The sequence below is a fragment of the Hyla sarda genome, chromosome 4 (genome assembly GCF_029499605.1).
Source record: "Hyla sarda isolate aHylSar1 chromosome 4, aHylSar1.hap1, whole genome shotgun sequence".
Lineage (NCBI taxonomy): Eukaryota > Metazoa > Chordata > Amphibia > Anura > Hylidae > Hyla > Hyla sarda.
In genome coordinates, this window is record NC_079192.1 from 257,450,733 (window position 1) to 257,468,237 (window position 17,505).

Sequence of the window (17,505 nt, forward strand, 5' to 3'; positions counted from 1 at the left end):
ATGGGGACAGTGTGTGTAGAGGGTACTTAACATACCAGATAGGAGTAGGACCGTTACACTAATATATTCCATAGTACTGTACATAAAAAGCAGCTGCAGCACACTGCAGACAGTGCGCTGCATTTGCTCTGTCAGGGCAAAATCATTGTAAAGTGTGCCATCTTTTTGTTTGGTACACTAATGGGAATAACAGGATTTTAAGTAACTTTTGCGCACAGTTGTTTAAGAGCAAATTCAAGTGTGAAATTTTTTGTGGTACACTTATTGGCGAGGAAAAGCAGTAAAATCAAGGGGTTTGAGTGAGTTAAGCAAAAACATTGTTTAACTGCATATTCCAGTGTGCTAGTTTTTACTAGTGGCATGCAAATAGGTGGGGAAAAAAGATGTTGAGTGACGTTTGCAAATAAATTGTTTAATCACACATTTATCCATGACAGTTTTTAATAGTGCATTTAAAAAGGTCAGGAAAATTGTCAGAAAAACAGGTTTTAGTGGCACCAACAAATGGGGCATGTCCCGGACAGCAAGTGCTTTCTAAGAGGACTGAGGACAGACATAACAGAGCACAAAGGGCTTAGGAAAGCTTGATTGGTCGATGTCTCAGAGCTAAGACCCCCACTGCTTAGATATAGCGGAGGGGGAAGCATGTGCTTAACTCCCCACCTTAGTGCTTACTTCGACTGCATGATATGTAAACAGTTTTTCTAAATTACAATAACGCATGATATGTAAACAGTTTTTCTAAATTACAATAACGCTTTAAAGGAAATCTGACACCTGGATCACCCGCGAAAAAACCCAATACACAGAGTTTTAGTGTATTAATCACCCTGATCAGTGGTCTGGTTCCAAAGTTACATGCTGTATTAGGGTCCGTTGGTTATAAATTTAATTAAACCCCCTGTTTAATCGAAGTGGGAGCCGGTCTCTGAGCTTCCCTGTCTCTGCCCCCTTCTGCTCGGACATGCCTGTCCGCCTCGTACTCACATGTGTTAAGACTCTATTAGTATTTATGAGGTGGGAGGGCAAGTCAGAGCAGAGAGGGATGGAGGCAGGGAAGTTCCAGTCTTCAATGCTCAAAGAAGGTTAATTAACATATGAGCTATGGACCATAATGCAATGTGTAACTCTCGAACCAGACCAGGATATGGGTAATACATCATTTTAATCCAAATCACGAGCACTATAACCCTGAGAATTTGGCTATGTGCAGGTGAACTCGGTGTCAGATTTACTTTAATACCTTAACACACCTTCACATAACAATACCACAAGGAGCATAGAAAGTAAAGACACCAAGACTTATTATTATATCATTGTGATGGCATGCTCAATGCCACTGTACCCATTTAATCAACACTAGTAAGTGCATATATGCATAACAGTAGCATTACGCACACCTTAAACTGATCAGGTAATAAAATACACCATATTTTTTGTTAGTCTCATTGGCAGTTGTTAGCCAAACAGCACAATTTTTGGCGTCATTAGGACTAATAGCGAAACAAATGGATAGGATGTAAAATATGCATTGTGTACCCACCTGGAGGCAGGTGTGTCAGTTATCCTCGGTGGGGCTGGTAACATATATCACCGGAATACTGGGAAGGTCAGCAGTAGTGGTCCACATTTCCATCTCTATACTACATGTCTCCATGGACATTGTACCTTGATTGTACAACCCAACAAGGTTAATGCTTTACATGGTTTGTTCTTCTGAAGTCCCCTGTACATGAAGTGCTGTGCTACTTTTTCTCCTTATGAAAAGCAGTGGCATAGTTGTTTTTTATTGGATTTGCTCTCATCTGAGAGAGAAGCATAAGGGGCAGAACATTCAGTTGTGCGCCTCTGTCCCTTTTAGGTCATTGATTCTTGGGGTCCCAGGCCACAGACCATTACCAATCAAAACTTTTTTCCTTCGACATATTGCAACACAACACACAACTTCATATTATGGATTTATTTAAGGTCAATTAAAAGCATACAATGTTTCATTGAAACTCAGACTTCACCAACAACTCTCACTGAGCTGCTGGCTGTAACAATAGTCATATTATTTTACATTTATACAGCAGATGCTAAAACATGTATTGCATGGATCCCTGTGTTATACAGCACAACCAGATAAACAAAAAAATAAAAAGCCACTATCTCTAAATTCTATAAGTAAATTATATCACTAGTTTATTTACATGAGTGGACCCTTTACTGTCTAATGTTTCCTTAGACCAATGCTTGACTTGCCAGATGGTGTAAAATTGTGTAGCGCAAACAACTACAGTGCAGTCTTAATCTATTTATCTAGTAGTGAATGCAACATTGTTAGAGGCATCATTTTATAAAAACAAATGAATGGCGGAACTATGAAGTATTAGTTCTTGTAAAATACACTACCAATAGTTTAATAAGCTGCTACTGTGTTAAGTTAGAGCATTCAATATACGGTAACATTTTGAAGGTGTCAAGGCTTTCAGTGTCTATAACAGCAGAATGTTTAGTTTGGAGCCGCATATAAAGTATACCCCGAAAAAATCCTTATACTTATCGGCATAGGATTACTGTATACATGGATGTTGTTTTCAAAAGATATCTGATAGAAATGAAATTACTAGAAGAGTATGTCAGCAGGTAGTGTGAACTGACATTATTCAAAGGGGGCAATAACTGAATCCATTTCTTGATGTTAAGATTTAACTTAAATGTAATCACAAATTATCTTATGTATGCTACACATTATTTATGTGTGACAATGAAAAAGGAGTGTTTCCTAATAACATTGATTTTTTTGGGAAAACAAGGTGAACAGATATCTAATGAAAATCAACAGCCCACAGTAAACAAAACAAAAATATTATTTTATTGATGTTATTAGACCTTGCTACTTATTTGAAAGGTTAGATTTCCCTTGAATACTTCAAGTAAACCTTGTAGAGACAGTAATTATAGTAAAAACATACATGGCAAATAAAAAGGGCGTGTATCTACAAAGATATTTTACAGATTATTTTTATATACATATATATTTTATATACACATTTGTCTACTATACAAACATCATAAATATTGAAAAATAGGTTGCCTTTCATTGAGTCAGTGTTGTATAAATAGGACATACAAGTTCATATTCATCTATGGAAGACAATGAGGTGAAATGCTTACTTTGGGATTGAGGGGCTGTCTGGACTATCACACATAGCAAATGTCATATACCTGTATTACTGTTAGCAATAGTGATGTAGTGTATAAATCACACATATCTAGTTCTAAGGTTAACCATGTCATTTAAGTTAGAAGAGGTATGTGTTCAAACAAATTGGCCTGTACCAGCGTGTTGTACCTTTTAGGATACAAATACATGGCAGACTTTACAGCATTCCCTTTAAAAGGGGTACTCCGGCCCTAAGACATCTTATTCCCTATCCAAAGGATATGCAGCACCCCGCTATCATCAGTCTCGGGTCTGATGAATCATGAGCACGGGGCCGGAGTATCATGACGTCACGCTCCGCCTCCATGTGACGTCACGCTCTGCCCCCTCAATGCAAGCCTATGGGAGGGGGGCATGACAGCCACCATGTCCCCTCCCATAGGCTTGCATTGAGGCGGCAGAGCATGACGTCACACGGGGGCGGAGCGTGACGTCGCGATATTCCGGCCCTGTGATCGTGATTCATCAGACACTGAGCGATGTTCCCTCCAGAGGCTGATGATAGCACGGTGCCGCATGAAAGATTGCGGGGGTCCCCAGTGGCGGGACCCCCGTGATCAGGCATCTTATCCCCTATCCTTTGGATAAGATGTCTTAGGGACGGAGTATCCCTTTAAGAACACATGTGACTTGCCAGAGTTGCAGTTGATACATGGGGAGGTCACACTGTTTACATTGTAGGAATTAAGCTCTGTCGTCATGAGACAATATCACTAAAGGATACTGTCAAAGTTTGCTGTGTAACCTGCCTGGTGGTCTGACATGGCATGCATAAACATTGCCGTGCGAATATCAGTGTAGCCCAGATGTCCTCCTTACAAATGCACTGCATAAATAGCTATCTCTAGGTGGAATTCATATTCAGCATTATCATTCCCGTGATATCAATGAGATATGGAGCAAAATTCATAAATTAAATGTTGTCTTATTCTACAAAATGGTTGGTTCCAAGAGTAACATTAGATGGGAACACTTTTGTTAATAATTCTACCCCATCCCCCACATAAAACCCTCGACTTAGGCCTCAACATTTAACCACCACCTGACACAAGAGAAAGCCATGACCAACAGTAGCTCTTCTCATACCTGCCAGTGGAAATTAGTGTAGCCTTCAGAACTGTAACAAAGACTTTGTAAAATGTACACAGTAAACATTTTATGCGTGAAACAAAGGTAGGCCTTGTGGTTTGTATCTAAAGCCAAGAAAAAATATGTTCCTCAAGTAATTCAGTATTTTATAAATAAAGATATTAAATATCTGAAATAATATACGCTGTAAACTGCTGCAGGCTTCAATAAGTTATGCATTTAAATATCTCACTTTTGTACCATGCTAGTATACCCGCAGAAATATAATACAGACTAGGCTGATACTGAGCTGAGTAGGTGAATTATTATTTCTATTAAAGGTACTTGTATTGCCCAAATAAAAAGATCTTATACAAGGCTTTATGTCAGTGCTAAACGCAGTATTTTAACCTGGTTCACAAAAGCTGATAATGCATTACTGGTCACCTGTACTTTCACACAAAGGTCCCTATTGACTTTCCAGTACAAATCTTGAGCAGTCTTCTTTCAGTCAGACTTTCCATGTTATCATTTTGTACCACATGACAAAATTAATATTTAGTAAAATACTGATGTAGATACTGAAGGAACCTAACAAGGATCTCTTAAGATAAGCACAGTTTTTGCATCCTTCCCCTTAGAAGTGCATGTCTTTGCTGGGCATTTTTGGTACATAGAAAGGGGAACGTGTCCATCCATCATGTTGACACTAGCAGTGTAACATTTACTCACATGAAATGGTTCCTGTAGGCACATTCAAGTATTAACAAACAAGTAACAGTAATTGACAATAGCCATCTATGTGGCTTCAGTAAAGTTTAGATAATTGGACCATTCTCCAGAATGGAATAAAATTACTTCCTCCTGTAAGAACCTTAGGATGGTATTGTCCTTTCTGAGTTGTAGAACTAACTTCTTAAGAGTTCTTTAGTTTTACAAATAATGATATCTTGAAGGAAGTGAAACTGTAAGCAGATGATTTTCTTTTTCAGTAGAAAGCTTGAGAGAAAACAGTCCCACTTTTAGCAAAGTGTTAGGTTCCTCTCCAAGCCACTTAGTGCCCATCAGAAGATTCAGTGTGTACCCAGTCCATGATAATAAGGGTCATGCTGCCAATCATCACCACAAATCCACTGATCAGGAACAGCGTAGCCTAGAACACAAAACAAGCAGGAAGAGTTACAAAAATGACAGGTGATATACAATCAGATCTATATCAACACAGGGAACTGACCACTCACATCATCAACCAATTACAACCTGTCATTTTAAAACCTTGGTCAAGAACATCCTACTAATGGATGACGGATAAAGGTTTTACACTGCCAGCTGGCATTGGGAGTCTCATAGGCCAGACAATGCTTCCTGGGAAAAAAGGTATGCAAATTAACTTTTCACCAAATCGAAAAAAGCTGCCCCCCCTAGTTCCACCTACTGGAGGAAGCTACCCTGTAAGTCAATTACTGACTCAGGAACTTCTCCAAAAGTAGGGGGCCATTAAAGTGGTCTGACCAATAGGCAGCTTTCTTCCTTTTGTAGTACAGTTAACTTGCACCCCTCTTTCTGTTAACAGATACATTTTAGTGGCAGTGGCATATATGGTCGTTGTGCTACCAATTTTAAAACAATATAGTATTTGTCCATTAGATTTTGCTGGGAAAAAAATAAAAATTAAAAAGTATGAAATAATAAAATGTATGCATAGAAGTGGTTACAGCTATAAAAAAAAATGCTAATGGATGTGTACTATTTTGGGAAACCAGTATTCCAGGATAAAATAGATTACAAGATAGAGTATTCTTCTCAAGTTTCTATAACACTAATAAAATACCAGACTTCTATACTTTAGAAATATTCTAGGTATGTAGATATGCTAAGAAAATACCAGTTTGATTTAGTATAGCTGTATATATTACAAATAACAGAAACACTTACTCCAATCTTTTGGACAGAGCCCATGGATTCCTTCTTCACTAACTTTATGTAAAAAGCAGAGGGCAAGATGAAAACCAACATAGCAGCTGCAGAGGCACCTGGATTACAAAACATAATAGTACATTAAACTCTGATGATCCTAAATAAATAAATGGTTTTATGTATTGTAGCCTTACAATAAGGCAGTGAATTGCAGCCATAATATGGACAATAAAATGCAGCCTAAAGATAACACACAACACATTTTATCAGCTTACCAATAAATCCAAAGATGTCTCTTATGGTGGGAACAAAGATGACAAGAACATTGGCAAATGCAAGAATCAAAAGTGTGATCAGAATGTGACGCCACCATGCAAAGTCCTTTCCTGCAAACAACAGCTGTGTGATGGAGCTGCGGATCTGAAGAGGGACAAAAAGCACATTAATAAATACATAGTAAAAGATAATTTAAACTGCATATTTGTACACTAATGGGCATGTATAGATATAACATAGTTTAGGAGTTACACATCTATACCTCCAATTCAATTAAAGGGGTAGTCTGGCCCTAATACATCTTATCCCCTGTCCAAAGGATAGGGGAATAAGATGTCTGACCGCGGTGGTCCCGCCGCTGGGGACCCCCGCAAAAGCAGCATATTTTTTTGCATTACATTGTCTATAGCAACACAGCAAAATGATGTATTTGTTTATCAGAAATAAGAACCTAAAAATCTAGCAATAAAATTTCAGGTGATATTAGGTTTATGTGAAATATGATAACATTAAAGTGGTTGTCCAGAAGTCAGTGTTGACAAAGCAGTAAGTGAAGCATTAACATAACAATAGCTGACAGTAAGTATAAATAAAATATAATCTAGACTTACTGGAAAAATAACAATAGGCACAGTCAAGGTGACAGCGATAAGAACGGCCAGACGCACAATGACAAAAAGGATTCCTCCTCCTGCAACTTTTGAGTATGTGTGAAGCAGCTCTGGTTCAACATTACCTGCCAAAAACAAATACAATCATATAACAAAAGATAAAACATACACATTTATTACCCTCACCTACAGAATCTCTGCCCTGTAGACTGAGCCCTCTTTTGTACCAGTTGTCACTCAGCAAGTTCCTGTTTATTGAGCTTTGTTGTTTTATGATAACACTCCCTTATTTTATACATATGGTGTACTGGTACCATAACAAAGACATGTCAAGCATTTTTTATGTGTACAGAGTAGAATTTTTGTAAACTTTCTTGAGTTTAGATAATGATGGTGATAATTTTTTTTTTTTAAAAGCTCATATAAACTGCAACAGTAACATACGAGTAAACACAAAAATAAAGTGCACTAGGCAAATAATTACCATAAAAAGTCAAGTATCCAAAGAGAGCAGCCAACAGGTACATGAGAAACATGGCAAAGAATGACACATTTGACACGTTCATCATCCTTCTACGACTGCGTCTGTGGAAAAAGGATAATATTGTTCAGCACACATCTATTGGCAGCACTCATTCCTGGCTTAAAATAAAATAGAACATACCCTTTAAGTTCCTGGTAGATGGGAAGGACAGCTGGATGACAGACGAAGGAGAAAGTCAGGATGGGCACAGCATAGACTGTCTGGAAACAAAGTAAATATAAAAAAATATGTTTGTTTTACTTGCAACAGGAGTCTTTTCCAAGACATGTTATTCTTAAACAATACGCCAAATAAAAGAAGCAATATATATAGTTGGGGGCAGAAATGTAGTTACCTGTGAGTTAAATACAAAGTATTTTGGCGTGCACATGTCATCATTGTGTGTCTGGTTGAGCTCTGCGTGGCCTTGTGTGAGCAGATTGGAAATTGTGCTATTCAGAGTTATGTTAATGGCATCAGATTCGATCCAGGAAGGACATGTTAGCTCAAATTTCTTGTAGATCACCTAAAATCAATAACATAACAATTTATATGATTGTTATAAAGATATATTTACTAGATCTCTACAGTCAACGTTATTAACACATAAGAATTTTTATTTTTACTTACAACAATCAGGAAAAAGACCATACACATCAGAGAAAGACCACTGGTATAACCCAGGTATCCTGAAAGAAATAAAAAAGCTGATTAAAAATAAATATGGAGCAAAAGTGGTATTTTAATCAATAGGCATGCAAGGCCATTGAAATAAATGCAGGGTCCTGGTTCAGGAAGGAACTATAAATGCAAAATAGACCTTTTTTATTATAAAATTATGTGTATTCATGCTGAATTTCTAACTAGCGCTTTTTTAATTGACCCGATGCACAGTAAAAATGTCACTATCGGTGCAGAATGTATAGTTATATCTGCCTGCCAAATTCTCAGACTATGCACTCCCAACTACATTTAGATGGATCACCACTGAGGTCAGGGATGATTCATTCAAGAACATGAGACACAGAGTGTCTTAGAGTGTATTCTTAGAATACTATAGCCATTTTTCACTATATATATATATATATATATATATATATATATATATATATATATGACTTTGAATGAAACTATCAAGATCGAAAAGGAGGGCAACTATTCAAGAAAACAAAATACCACAATGAAAACTTACCCAGGTTTCTTAATAGTGACAAAGGAAGGATGAGCAGCACGGAGACCATAATGACCATATAATCTCCATTTACATACCATGCACTAGAATAAAGAAAAAAAAATCTTGGTTAAAAAAAAAAATAAGTAGTGGAAAAACTAAAAATACACAACACTTGCAGAAAAACGGAAACATGCTTCTGAAGCATACACAGTTATAATGTACATCATTGTTAAATCTTTAAGAAATGACCAATTGCTGTATCTTGTACTATTTCTTCACTATTACAACATAGGGTTAAAACTAAGGAAAGGGAAAAAAAAAAGTTGAAAATATTCTGTAACAGCCTACTGAAAAGAGCAGTGTACTCCCCCACAGACATAACTGTGGAATGCTCTTGGCAGGATTTGCGGTGCATGAAGTCACCAAACAAACATGCTTTGACCATCCAGAATCTGTATGAAATGTTCTGAGGCGGCGTGGCTCCCAGATAATTCAGAACATGTATTACAGTGGAAGAACTGTTACAGGAATAGATGTCAGTGCACGGTCTGCTCCAGGTATGATCTGTTTTCTAATGTGAATGACGCAAGTAAAGTACATTGCCAAGGTCACAATGTGACAACAGCATATTTATGAGTAGATGGGTCGCTTACGGCAAGTCACAAATAAAGAAATCATTCACTACATTTACCAGGAGGAGGTACATTTAAGGAGCATATTCTTCAATGTAAGAAAGGGAGTGCCTGGGTGTTCACACTACTGTGGCATATATTTCACTATTCCACTTATTTATAAAACACACATATAATGGTCATGGCTTAACATTAAGAGTTAAAGTGAAACTGACAGCAGGTTCACCCACACTAAACACAATACACAGGGTTATTGTAATCCAGTTCACCCGCACTATAATCCTGTGCATTGGTCAGTTTTCCTTTATGCTTGGGTTGATATTTAAGTAATATATTACAGATGAAGCTGCACCGCAATAAAACAAATGCCTTTTATGGTACTAGCTGGCGAAATTATCCTGCTTAAGGCTGTATTCACACGTACAGTATCCTGTGCATATTTGAAGCACAGGATTTGAAGCTGTGTTCAGTAATTTAGTTTACACTGAACTCTGCAGCATAAAAACTGCAGCTTTAAGTCCAGAGCATTATACTTAAAGGGGTACTTCGCCCCTAGACTTTTTATCCCCTATCCAAAGGATAGGGGGATAAGCTGTCTGATCGCGGGGGTCCCGCTGCTGGGGACCCCCGGGATCTTGGCTTCAGCACCCCGCTGTAATTACTGTACAGAGCAAACTCGCTCTGTACGTAATGACGGGTGATACAGGGGCCGGAGCATCATGACATCTCGGCTCCGCCCCTCGTGAAGTCACGGTCCGCCCCCTCAATACAAGTCTATGGGAGGGGGCGTGGCAGCCATCACGCCCCCTCCCATAGACTTGCATTTAGGGGGCAGGCTGTGAAGTCACGAGGGGCGGAGCCGTGATGTCACGATGCTCCGGCCCCTGTATCGCCCATCATTACGCACAGAGCGAGTTTGCTCTGTGCAGTAATGACAGCGGGGTGCTGAAGCCAAGATCCCGGGGGTCCCCAGCAATGGGACACCCGCAATCAGACATCTTATCCCCTATCCTTTGGATAGGGGATAAGATGTCTAGGGGCAGAGTACCCCTTTAACATGTAATTACACCCTTCTAATGTTGTCCTTACAATAGATAAGCATTAAGACTAACCCAATAAAAACAACACTATACAAGCAAATACAATATTAAGGAGAACAATATGCATACTTAGAATCAATATGTGGGCCAACAAGTTCTTTGATCACAAGTGGCAGTTCATATTTCACTATGTAGAGGTAGCTTGACATAGCTGCAAAATAAAAAACAAAACAGTATAAGGTTGGGTTCCCACATAAAAAAGTTACATTAAAAAAAAAATACGGCTGTAAAATAAGAATAAAAAAAAAAAACGGTTGTATTTTTGTATAATCATGTACACTATGAAAATCTACGGATAAACGGACGTCAATGCACGCACTATTTAAAAATTATTTGTAATTCCAGTGTTTGTTTTTTTTAACTACACAACGTTCAAGATGTAATTTCAGCACTGCAAAAACAGCATACCTCCAATATTCTGCATGGTGACAGATCCAGAAGCTGCAAGTTTTCCACAAATACCAAAGGCTTTAAATCCAAGTTGTTCATATAATAAGGAACCTGCAAAAAGTAAACTTATTAATACCATAGAATGTATAAAATTTTTCTACTATTTAATTTCTTTTTCAAAATATGATAAAAATATTACCTCCTTCATTTGCTGTCTTCAGTAATAAGTGAATGGAGTAGAGAGAGAATATCGACACAAATGTCAACAGGATCCTGTGTGTTAAAACAGACACACCCGTCATTCATAGGGTTATGACTTTCGCTAAGTTCTGCAATGTCATTCTGTAAACTCAGGAACTGTTCATATTGTACATGACAGAATCGCTGCCATTTGTCACAAGTGTCAGGTTGAGACACAAAGCCATGGTGATTACAAAACAAGGGAAAGAACATGCTGCAATGCTCTGCTTTATAGTCTGATGACTGTCTTTTACTATACAGTGACCCCCTTGACCTACGATGGCCCCGACATACGATCATTTCAACATGCGATGGCCTCTCAGAGGCAGCATCAACATACGATGCTTTTATAAGTCGGGGCTATCGCATAAACGGCTATCCGGCAGCGCAGACTGCTTCAGCTGCCACCAGATAGCCGTTTATGGTGCCCCGTGTGGTCCGCTGATGATCACTTACCTGTCCTCGGGGCTCCGGCGCGTCCTCTTCGGCGCTCTCCATCGTCGTCATCACGTCGCTGCGCACGCCGTCCCTTCATCCAATAGGAGCGGCGTGCGTAGTGACGCGATGGCGGCGACGGAGAGCGAGGATGCAGGGGAAGCAGAGGCCTTGCCGGAGCGTCAAGGACACGGCGACAGCGATGGATGGCAACATCCAGGGCAGCGGTGACGATCCGGAGCAGCGGGGACACGTGAGTATAACCTGCAATACCAGTGGTCTTCAGCCTGTGGACCTCCAGATGTTGCAAAACTACAACTCCCAGCATGCCCGGACAGCCGTTGCACGGATCCCTCATACAATGGTTTAAACAAACGTTGGCCCATTTGGGACGGATTACCATCGTATGTTAAGGGGCCAATGTATCTATATCTTTGCCAGAATTATGTAATGCAATTTTCTATTTTTTTTTCTCCTAGTTTGTATAATAAATTGTTAAAAGACAACATTAACACCTAGTCACTTGTTCCATAGGACAGTTCAAGTGCATGAGGGCATTAGTCATACAACACATTTGTATGCTTGAAAGGTTATAATTATCAGCTATCATATGTCATGTGGGGTTTAACACCACAGCCAACAGGAAATACAGATGTTAATAGATATTTTGGAACAGTTCTTCACCAGACACAAAGTTGCAAATAAAAGGTAGGACTGTGACCAAACTCTCTCTCACAAAAAACAGAAGTATACGGGAAAGCTTTCAATACAGTGATCCCTCAACTTACAATGGACTCAACATACAATAGATTCAACATACAATGGTCTTTTCGGGACCATTGTAACTTGAAACCAGACTCAACATACATTGTACAGACAGTCCAGATCTGTGAAACGTGTCACAACTGGAGGAACTGACCAATCAGAATGGGCATTTTACTGGTAAATCACCTCTATTACTGAAGTACAAGCACTGAATGGCTGTTTGGTAGCGCCCCCTACAGTACATGGAGGAACTACAAGTTCTGTACTACTCCTTACCTGTGCCAGGGTTAGCTGCTCCTTTTGGACACCAAGTAAGGGTGGCTCCATTTGGGACACTGTGTGTACTGTATAGGACCCTGAAGAAGCTCCTGTCCTCTATATAAACCATTGTTTCCCAACCAGGGTGCCTCCAGCTGTTGCAAAACTACAACTCCCAGCATGCCCGGACAGCCAACGGCTGGGAAACACTGAAATAGACAGTGATTTACAGCTCCTAGCAGCTCTTTCTTACTTTTATATGTAAGGATTTGCTTTATCTGTATTAGTTATCTACTTATTTTTCTTTAATCCTCACTTTTTTTTTCCTATTTTTGGATGACATTTTGGTGGCTTCAGAACAAATGACCAGGTTTCCATAGAGTAATGGTCTCAACATACAATATTAATCGGTTCCAGGACGACCATTGTAACTTGAGGGACCACTGTATAGAAGATACTTTCTCCCTGCTTGTGACTAACATGCCATTGGTAATACACTGTTACAATATAAACATTGCACAATTGAAACAATGTGCATTGTGTTTTCCTACAATAATAAAGAATGACTTCCTCGTATGGTGATTTAAAGGAGATCACCAAATGAAATATAATTAAAAATAAATAATACAATAAGACACTTACATAAAAAGTGCTATCCCAGTGTTAGCCATGGCATACGAAAGACCCAGAATTCCACTTCCAACGATGGCATTACTGAGGTTAAATACTGACATGCCAAATGAGGTGGTACCTGGGAGCTAAAAGAAGCGTATCTGTCAGTCTGGTTCCATAACTACAAATAACATAAATCTAATCACGTACTAGACATGCTAAATGTTTGATATTCAACTTACATATTCTGTCTCACATTTCTTCTTTGCCATAGTAGGTTCAAGTAGAAAATTCTGGTTTTCAGAATCCATATCATAACGGCTGCAATGAGAATACAACACTATGAGAGACCTATTCCGTTTAATATTAGAATCCATTGGACTGCAAAGGCGTTCCTCCTCAGTGATGACTAAAAGTCTCTTGTTAGGTCCTGACCACAAGCAATTACAATATACATAACACAATGTGGAGATCTAGACAACGGAAGGTGCCTTAATAGTGAATGCCTTAGGGTGCTTTCACGCCACGTTTTTGCAATTCCATTCACGTATCAGGTTTTTGATGAAAAACGGATTCCTCAAAACCTGACTAAACTGTATCAAAACGTGTACAAATTTCAACCCATATACAGTTAAAAACCGTATACGGTTTGAAAAATTATGTCCGGTTGCATCCGTTTTTTTAAGAAAACATTTTTAACTTTTCACTCCATTTTGAATAAAGTTTCACTTGTTTGATTGAAATTCCAAGAAAAAAAACTGTGCAAAGTCAAAAAACGTATGGAACCGTATGCACATACGGTTCTGTACGGTTCCCATTGACTCCCATGTTTTTTTTTTTAAAAAACGTACACGTTATAATACAGTTTTTCACCCGGACCAAAAACCGTGGTAGACTACGGTTTTGGGTATGGGAAAAAAACTGACAAAACCTTACAGGATGCAAAACGGACACAACCTGATGCATTTTTTTGGCATACAGTTTTCAATGGAGAGGCAATGCATACGGTTTTCAATACGGTTCCGTACGGTTTTCACATTGAAAACGTATACGGGAACTGTACTGCAAAAACGTGGGGTGAATGCAGCCTTATACATATTTAGTATTAGCCGTAAAGAGAAAGGCAGGCTCACCCTTTAATGGAGAGCTTCTTTGCTGGATAGTCCGGATAATCATCGTTGCTGTTGGAGCTCATACTGTCTTCATCCGGAGAAATATTAAACCTTCCCATTTCTTGTTTGCTCATGGTGGCCGTTCGCTCGGATATAAGAATATGAAATCGGAGTGTCCACGAGTTTCGCTGATGTAGACGGTGTGGCTGCTGCTGATCCTGCTGCTGCGCTTGGCTCTTTGCCTGCAAGGATGGTAAACGTCAATACTGCAGTGTGCGACTTGGACCACGTGATGCTTCATGATCATGGGTTAGCTAGAATGGGAGGGGGGAAGAGCCGGAGAGTGGAAAAGTACTAGCTATTCTCATCTGGCACACTGCAAATGCCTAGCGCCGCCTCCCCCCCCCCCCCCCCCCTCCTTCTCCCTCTCCACCCTTACTTGTCAATCAAATACATTCCAAGGCCATGAGCAGATCTCCAATCCCACCAAGTTCATCCATTGTGTTCATTGAAATATAGAAGAATAATACAATACCTACACTCAAGGAGTGTCAGCAGAAATTTTAGGGCCCCCCCCCCAGTGCAGTACAAGGCAGAAAGGGCCCCCCCTTTTTTATGTTTAATATAGATCGGGCCCCCTGATGGAGTCCCTGCCTCCATTTACATTGCTATAACCATATTTATCACAAGACTCTCTGTATTTACTAAACACTCTCCACTCTTCATAACACTCATGTATGACAGTGACAAGACCGGGCGGCATTGTACCAGCAACAACCCCGGACTGGATACCCGACTGTAAAATCCGAAATTCTAGCACGTACAGAAGACAAAAATAAGATAAACATAAGAATCCGTCACCTACGACAACAGGCTGGGTGAAATAGCACCGTTTCGGTTTTTGCTAATCCAGAATAAATTTAAAAAAGGGATGACGTGTATTATTGGGTGATCTTGGGTGTCGTTCGGATTCGGTCATAAAGCTGGAAAATCAAGACAGGATTTTTGGGGAGGAATTAAAAAAAAGAAGAAAAAAAAGCGCCGGATTCTAGAAAATTCTCTATAGGGGACGGGTTACCAGTAAACGGCAAAAAAAAAAAAAAAAAAAAATACAATGAGAAAGCAGCGAAGAGGGAGTGCCTAGACATAGGAAAGGTACATGGCCACTCCTAGAGCTGCGTCCTCCTCCTCACTACCTCTGCTCTAGAGGAAGCCACAATCTGATGCAACAGCCACATGCTATTGAAGCAGATCCCTATACATCCCCTCCAAACCAATGTTCCTCCAGCTGTTGCAAAACGACAACTCCCAGCATGCCCGGACAGCCGAAGGCTGTCCGGGCATGCTGGGAGTTGTAGTTTTGCAACCCTGGCGCATATATATATATATATATATATATATATAGTACCCCCTGATCACTGCCACCCCATTTTATGTGATAGGTCACTGTCTGCCCCCTATCATTCCTAGTATAGACAACCATAGCTACATAGAATGGTGCAGCCCCAGCCTTCCCTCCATGATACAATGTCTTCCCCCGCACGGTCACATTGGCAGCCTTGTGAGCAGCTGTCACCCACCCACCCACAGACATACAGACAGGCACATATATTTCTGCCACTTACCTACTCACCGGGTTCCTGACAGGGGATACACAATAATGCCCGTGCCCTGGCAATAAAGAGCACTATATAGGAGAAGAGTGACAGTCCTGTGGTGGAGGCGGCAGAGCGGTGACTGGAGATCACCCGGGAGGATACTCTCACTTATTATGGAATGTTACTGGGCGGAGTCGGCAGGGGGCGGGGCCTGTGAGTCAGTCAGGGTACACACAGCATCGTGTCGTGTTTCTTTGTGTATCAACAGTGGCAGACACGCCCTCCCCTGCCGGCTCCCTCCTCCTCCCCTGTCCTCCGGGTGACTGGCTGTGCATTATGTGCTGTGCTGCTGTGTTTGTTGTGTGCTGCCAGGGCCACTGCTTGTCACCTCTAGGTCACGGGCAAGTAGTGTTCTTACATGGAGTATAGTGAGCGGTCTCAGGTCACCCTCATTACTTCAAAAGAGGTTCCTTCAGTCTTATGTCCCTACACAAAGTGTGTGAAATGACCTTATATTAGGATTGATGGATAGGGATGCAATGATAAAACAAGCCATGAGGTAAGGTTTCTGGTCAGGCAATATTTAGACAGCAGTTTTGATGAAGTTTTATGAGTAGCGAATTAAGAAAGGGTTAACATTCCAGATATGGCGGGATATAAACTAAAGCAAACATTTGCATGATAATTCCTCCCCTGCTGCTGTGGAACAATAGTTCCCAGCAAGCTTCTACTATTATTCATACAGTGGAGCCCCAGTATTAAGTAACCACTCAGCTTTCCTGAGTAGCCATTCAGGTTGACTTCCCTTGGAACAATAGCTCCCAGCACACCCTTTCCAAGACACTGCTTTAGTACATGCTGGGAGTGCGGATTTTATACACTGCTCAAAAAAATAAAGGGAACACTCAGATAAACACATCCTAGATCTGACTGAATGAACTAATTGTATAAAATACTTTCATCTTTACATAGTTGAATGTGCTGACAATAAAATCACACAAAAATTATCAATGGAAATCAAATTTATCAACCCATGGAGGTCTGGATATGGAGTCACACTTAAAATCAAAGTGGAAAACCACACTACAGGCAGATCCAACTTTTATGTAATGTCCTTAAAACAAGTCAAAATGAGGCTCAGTAGTGTGTGTGGCCTCCACGTGCCCGTATGACCTACCTACAATGCCTGGGCATGCTCCTGATGAGGTGGCGGTCTCCTGAGGGATGTCCTCCCAGACCTGGACTAAAGCATCTGCCAACTCCTGGACAGTCTGTGGATGGAGCGAGACATGATGTCCCAGATGTAACATAGTAACATAGTTTGTAAGGTTGAAAAAAGACCAGAGTCCATCAAGTTCAACCTATATCCCTAATGAGTCCCTACTGAGTTGATCCAGAGGAAGGCAAAAAACCCTCATACTAAGGTAAAAATTCCTTCCCGACTCCAAATATGGCAGTAAGAATAAATCTCTGGATCAACATGCTGTCCCTAAATATCTAGTATCCATAACCTGTAATGTTATTACTCTCCAAAAAAGCATCCAGACCCCTTTTGAACTCTTTTACAGAGTTCCCCATGACCACCT

General features: G+C 40.1%; 1 protein-coding gene across 2 annotated transcripts; it reads right to left on the reverse strand.

The window, feature by feature from the left end:
• Positions 1–1,945: 1,945 nt before the first annotated feature.
• SLC38A2 (solute carrier family 38 member 2) lies at positions 1,946–16,106 on the reverse strand. 2 transcript variants are annotated; one of them, XM_056573989.1, is made up of 16 exons: positions 15,955–16,106; positions 14,343–14,563; positions 13,452–13,530; positions 13,240–13,355; positions 11,099–11,172; positions 10,918–11,010; positions 10,579–10,660; positions 8,796–8,878; positions 8,234–8,292; positions 7,959–8,129; positions 7,745–7,824; positions 7,565–7,665; positions 7,081–7,205; positions 6,469–6,613; positions 6,212–6,309; positions 1,946–5,429 (listed from the first exon to the last, which is right to left on the reverse strand). In XM_056573989.1, the coding sequence occupies exons 2-16, from the start codon at positions 14,453–14,455 to the stop codon at positions 5,331–5,333; spliced, it is 1,518 nt and encodes a 505-aa protein (XP_056429964.1). In that variant the 5' UTR covers positions 14,456–14,563; positions 15,955–16,106; the 3' UTR covers positions 1,946–5,330. The 2 variants fall into 2 exon arrangements, with proteins under 2 accessions (XP_056429964.1, XP_056429963.1); XM_056573988.1 differs by having other exon boundaries at positions 15,947–16,104.
• Between the last annotated feature and the right edge of the window lie 1,399 nt (positions 16,107–17,505).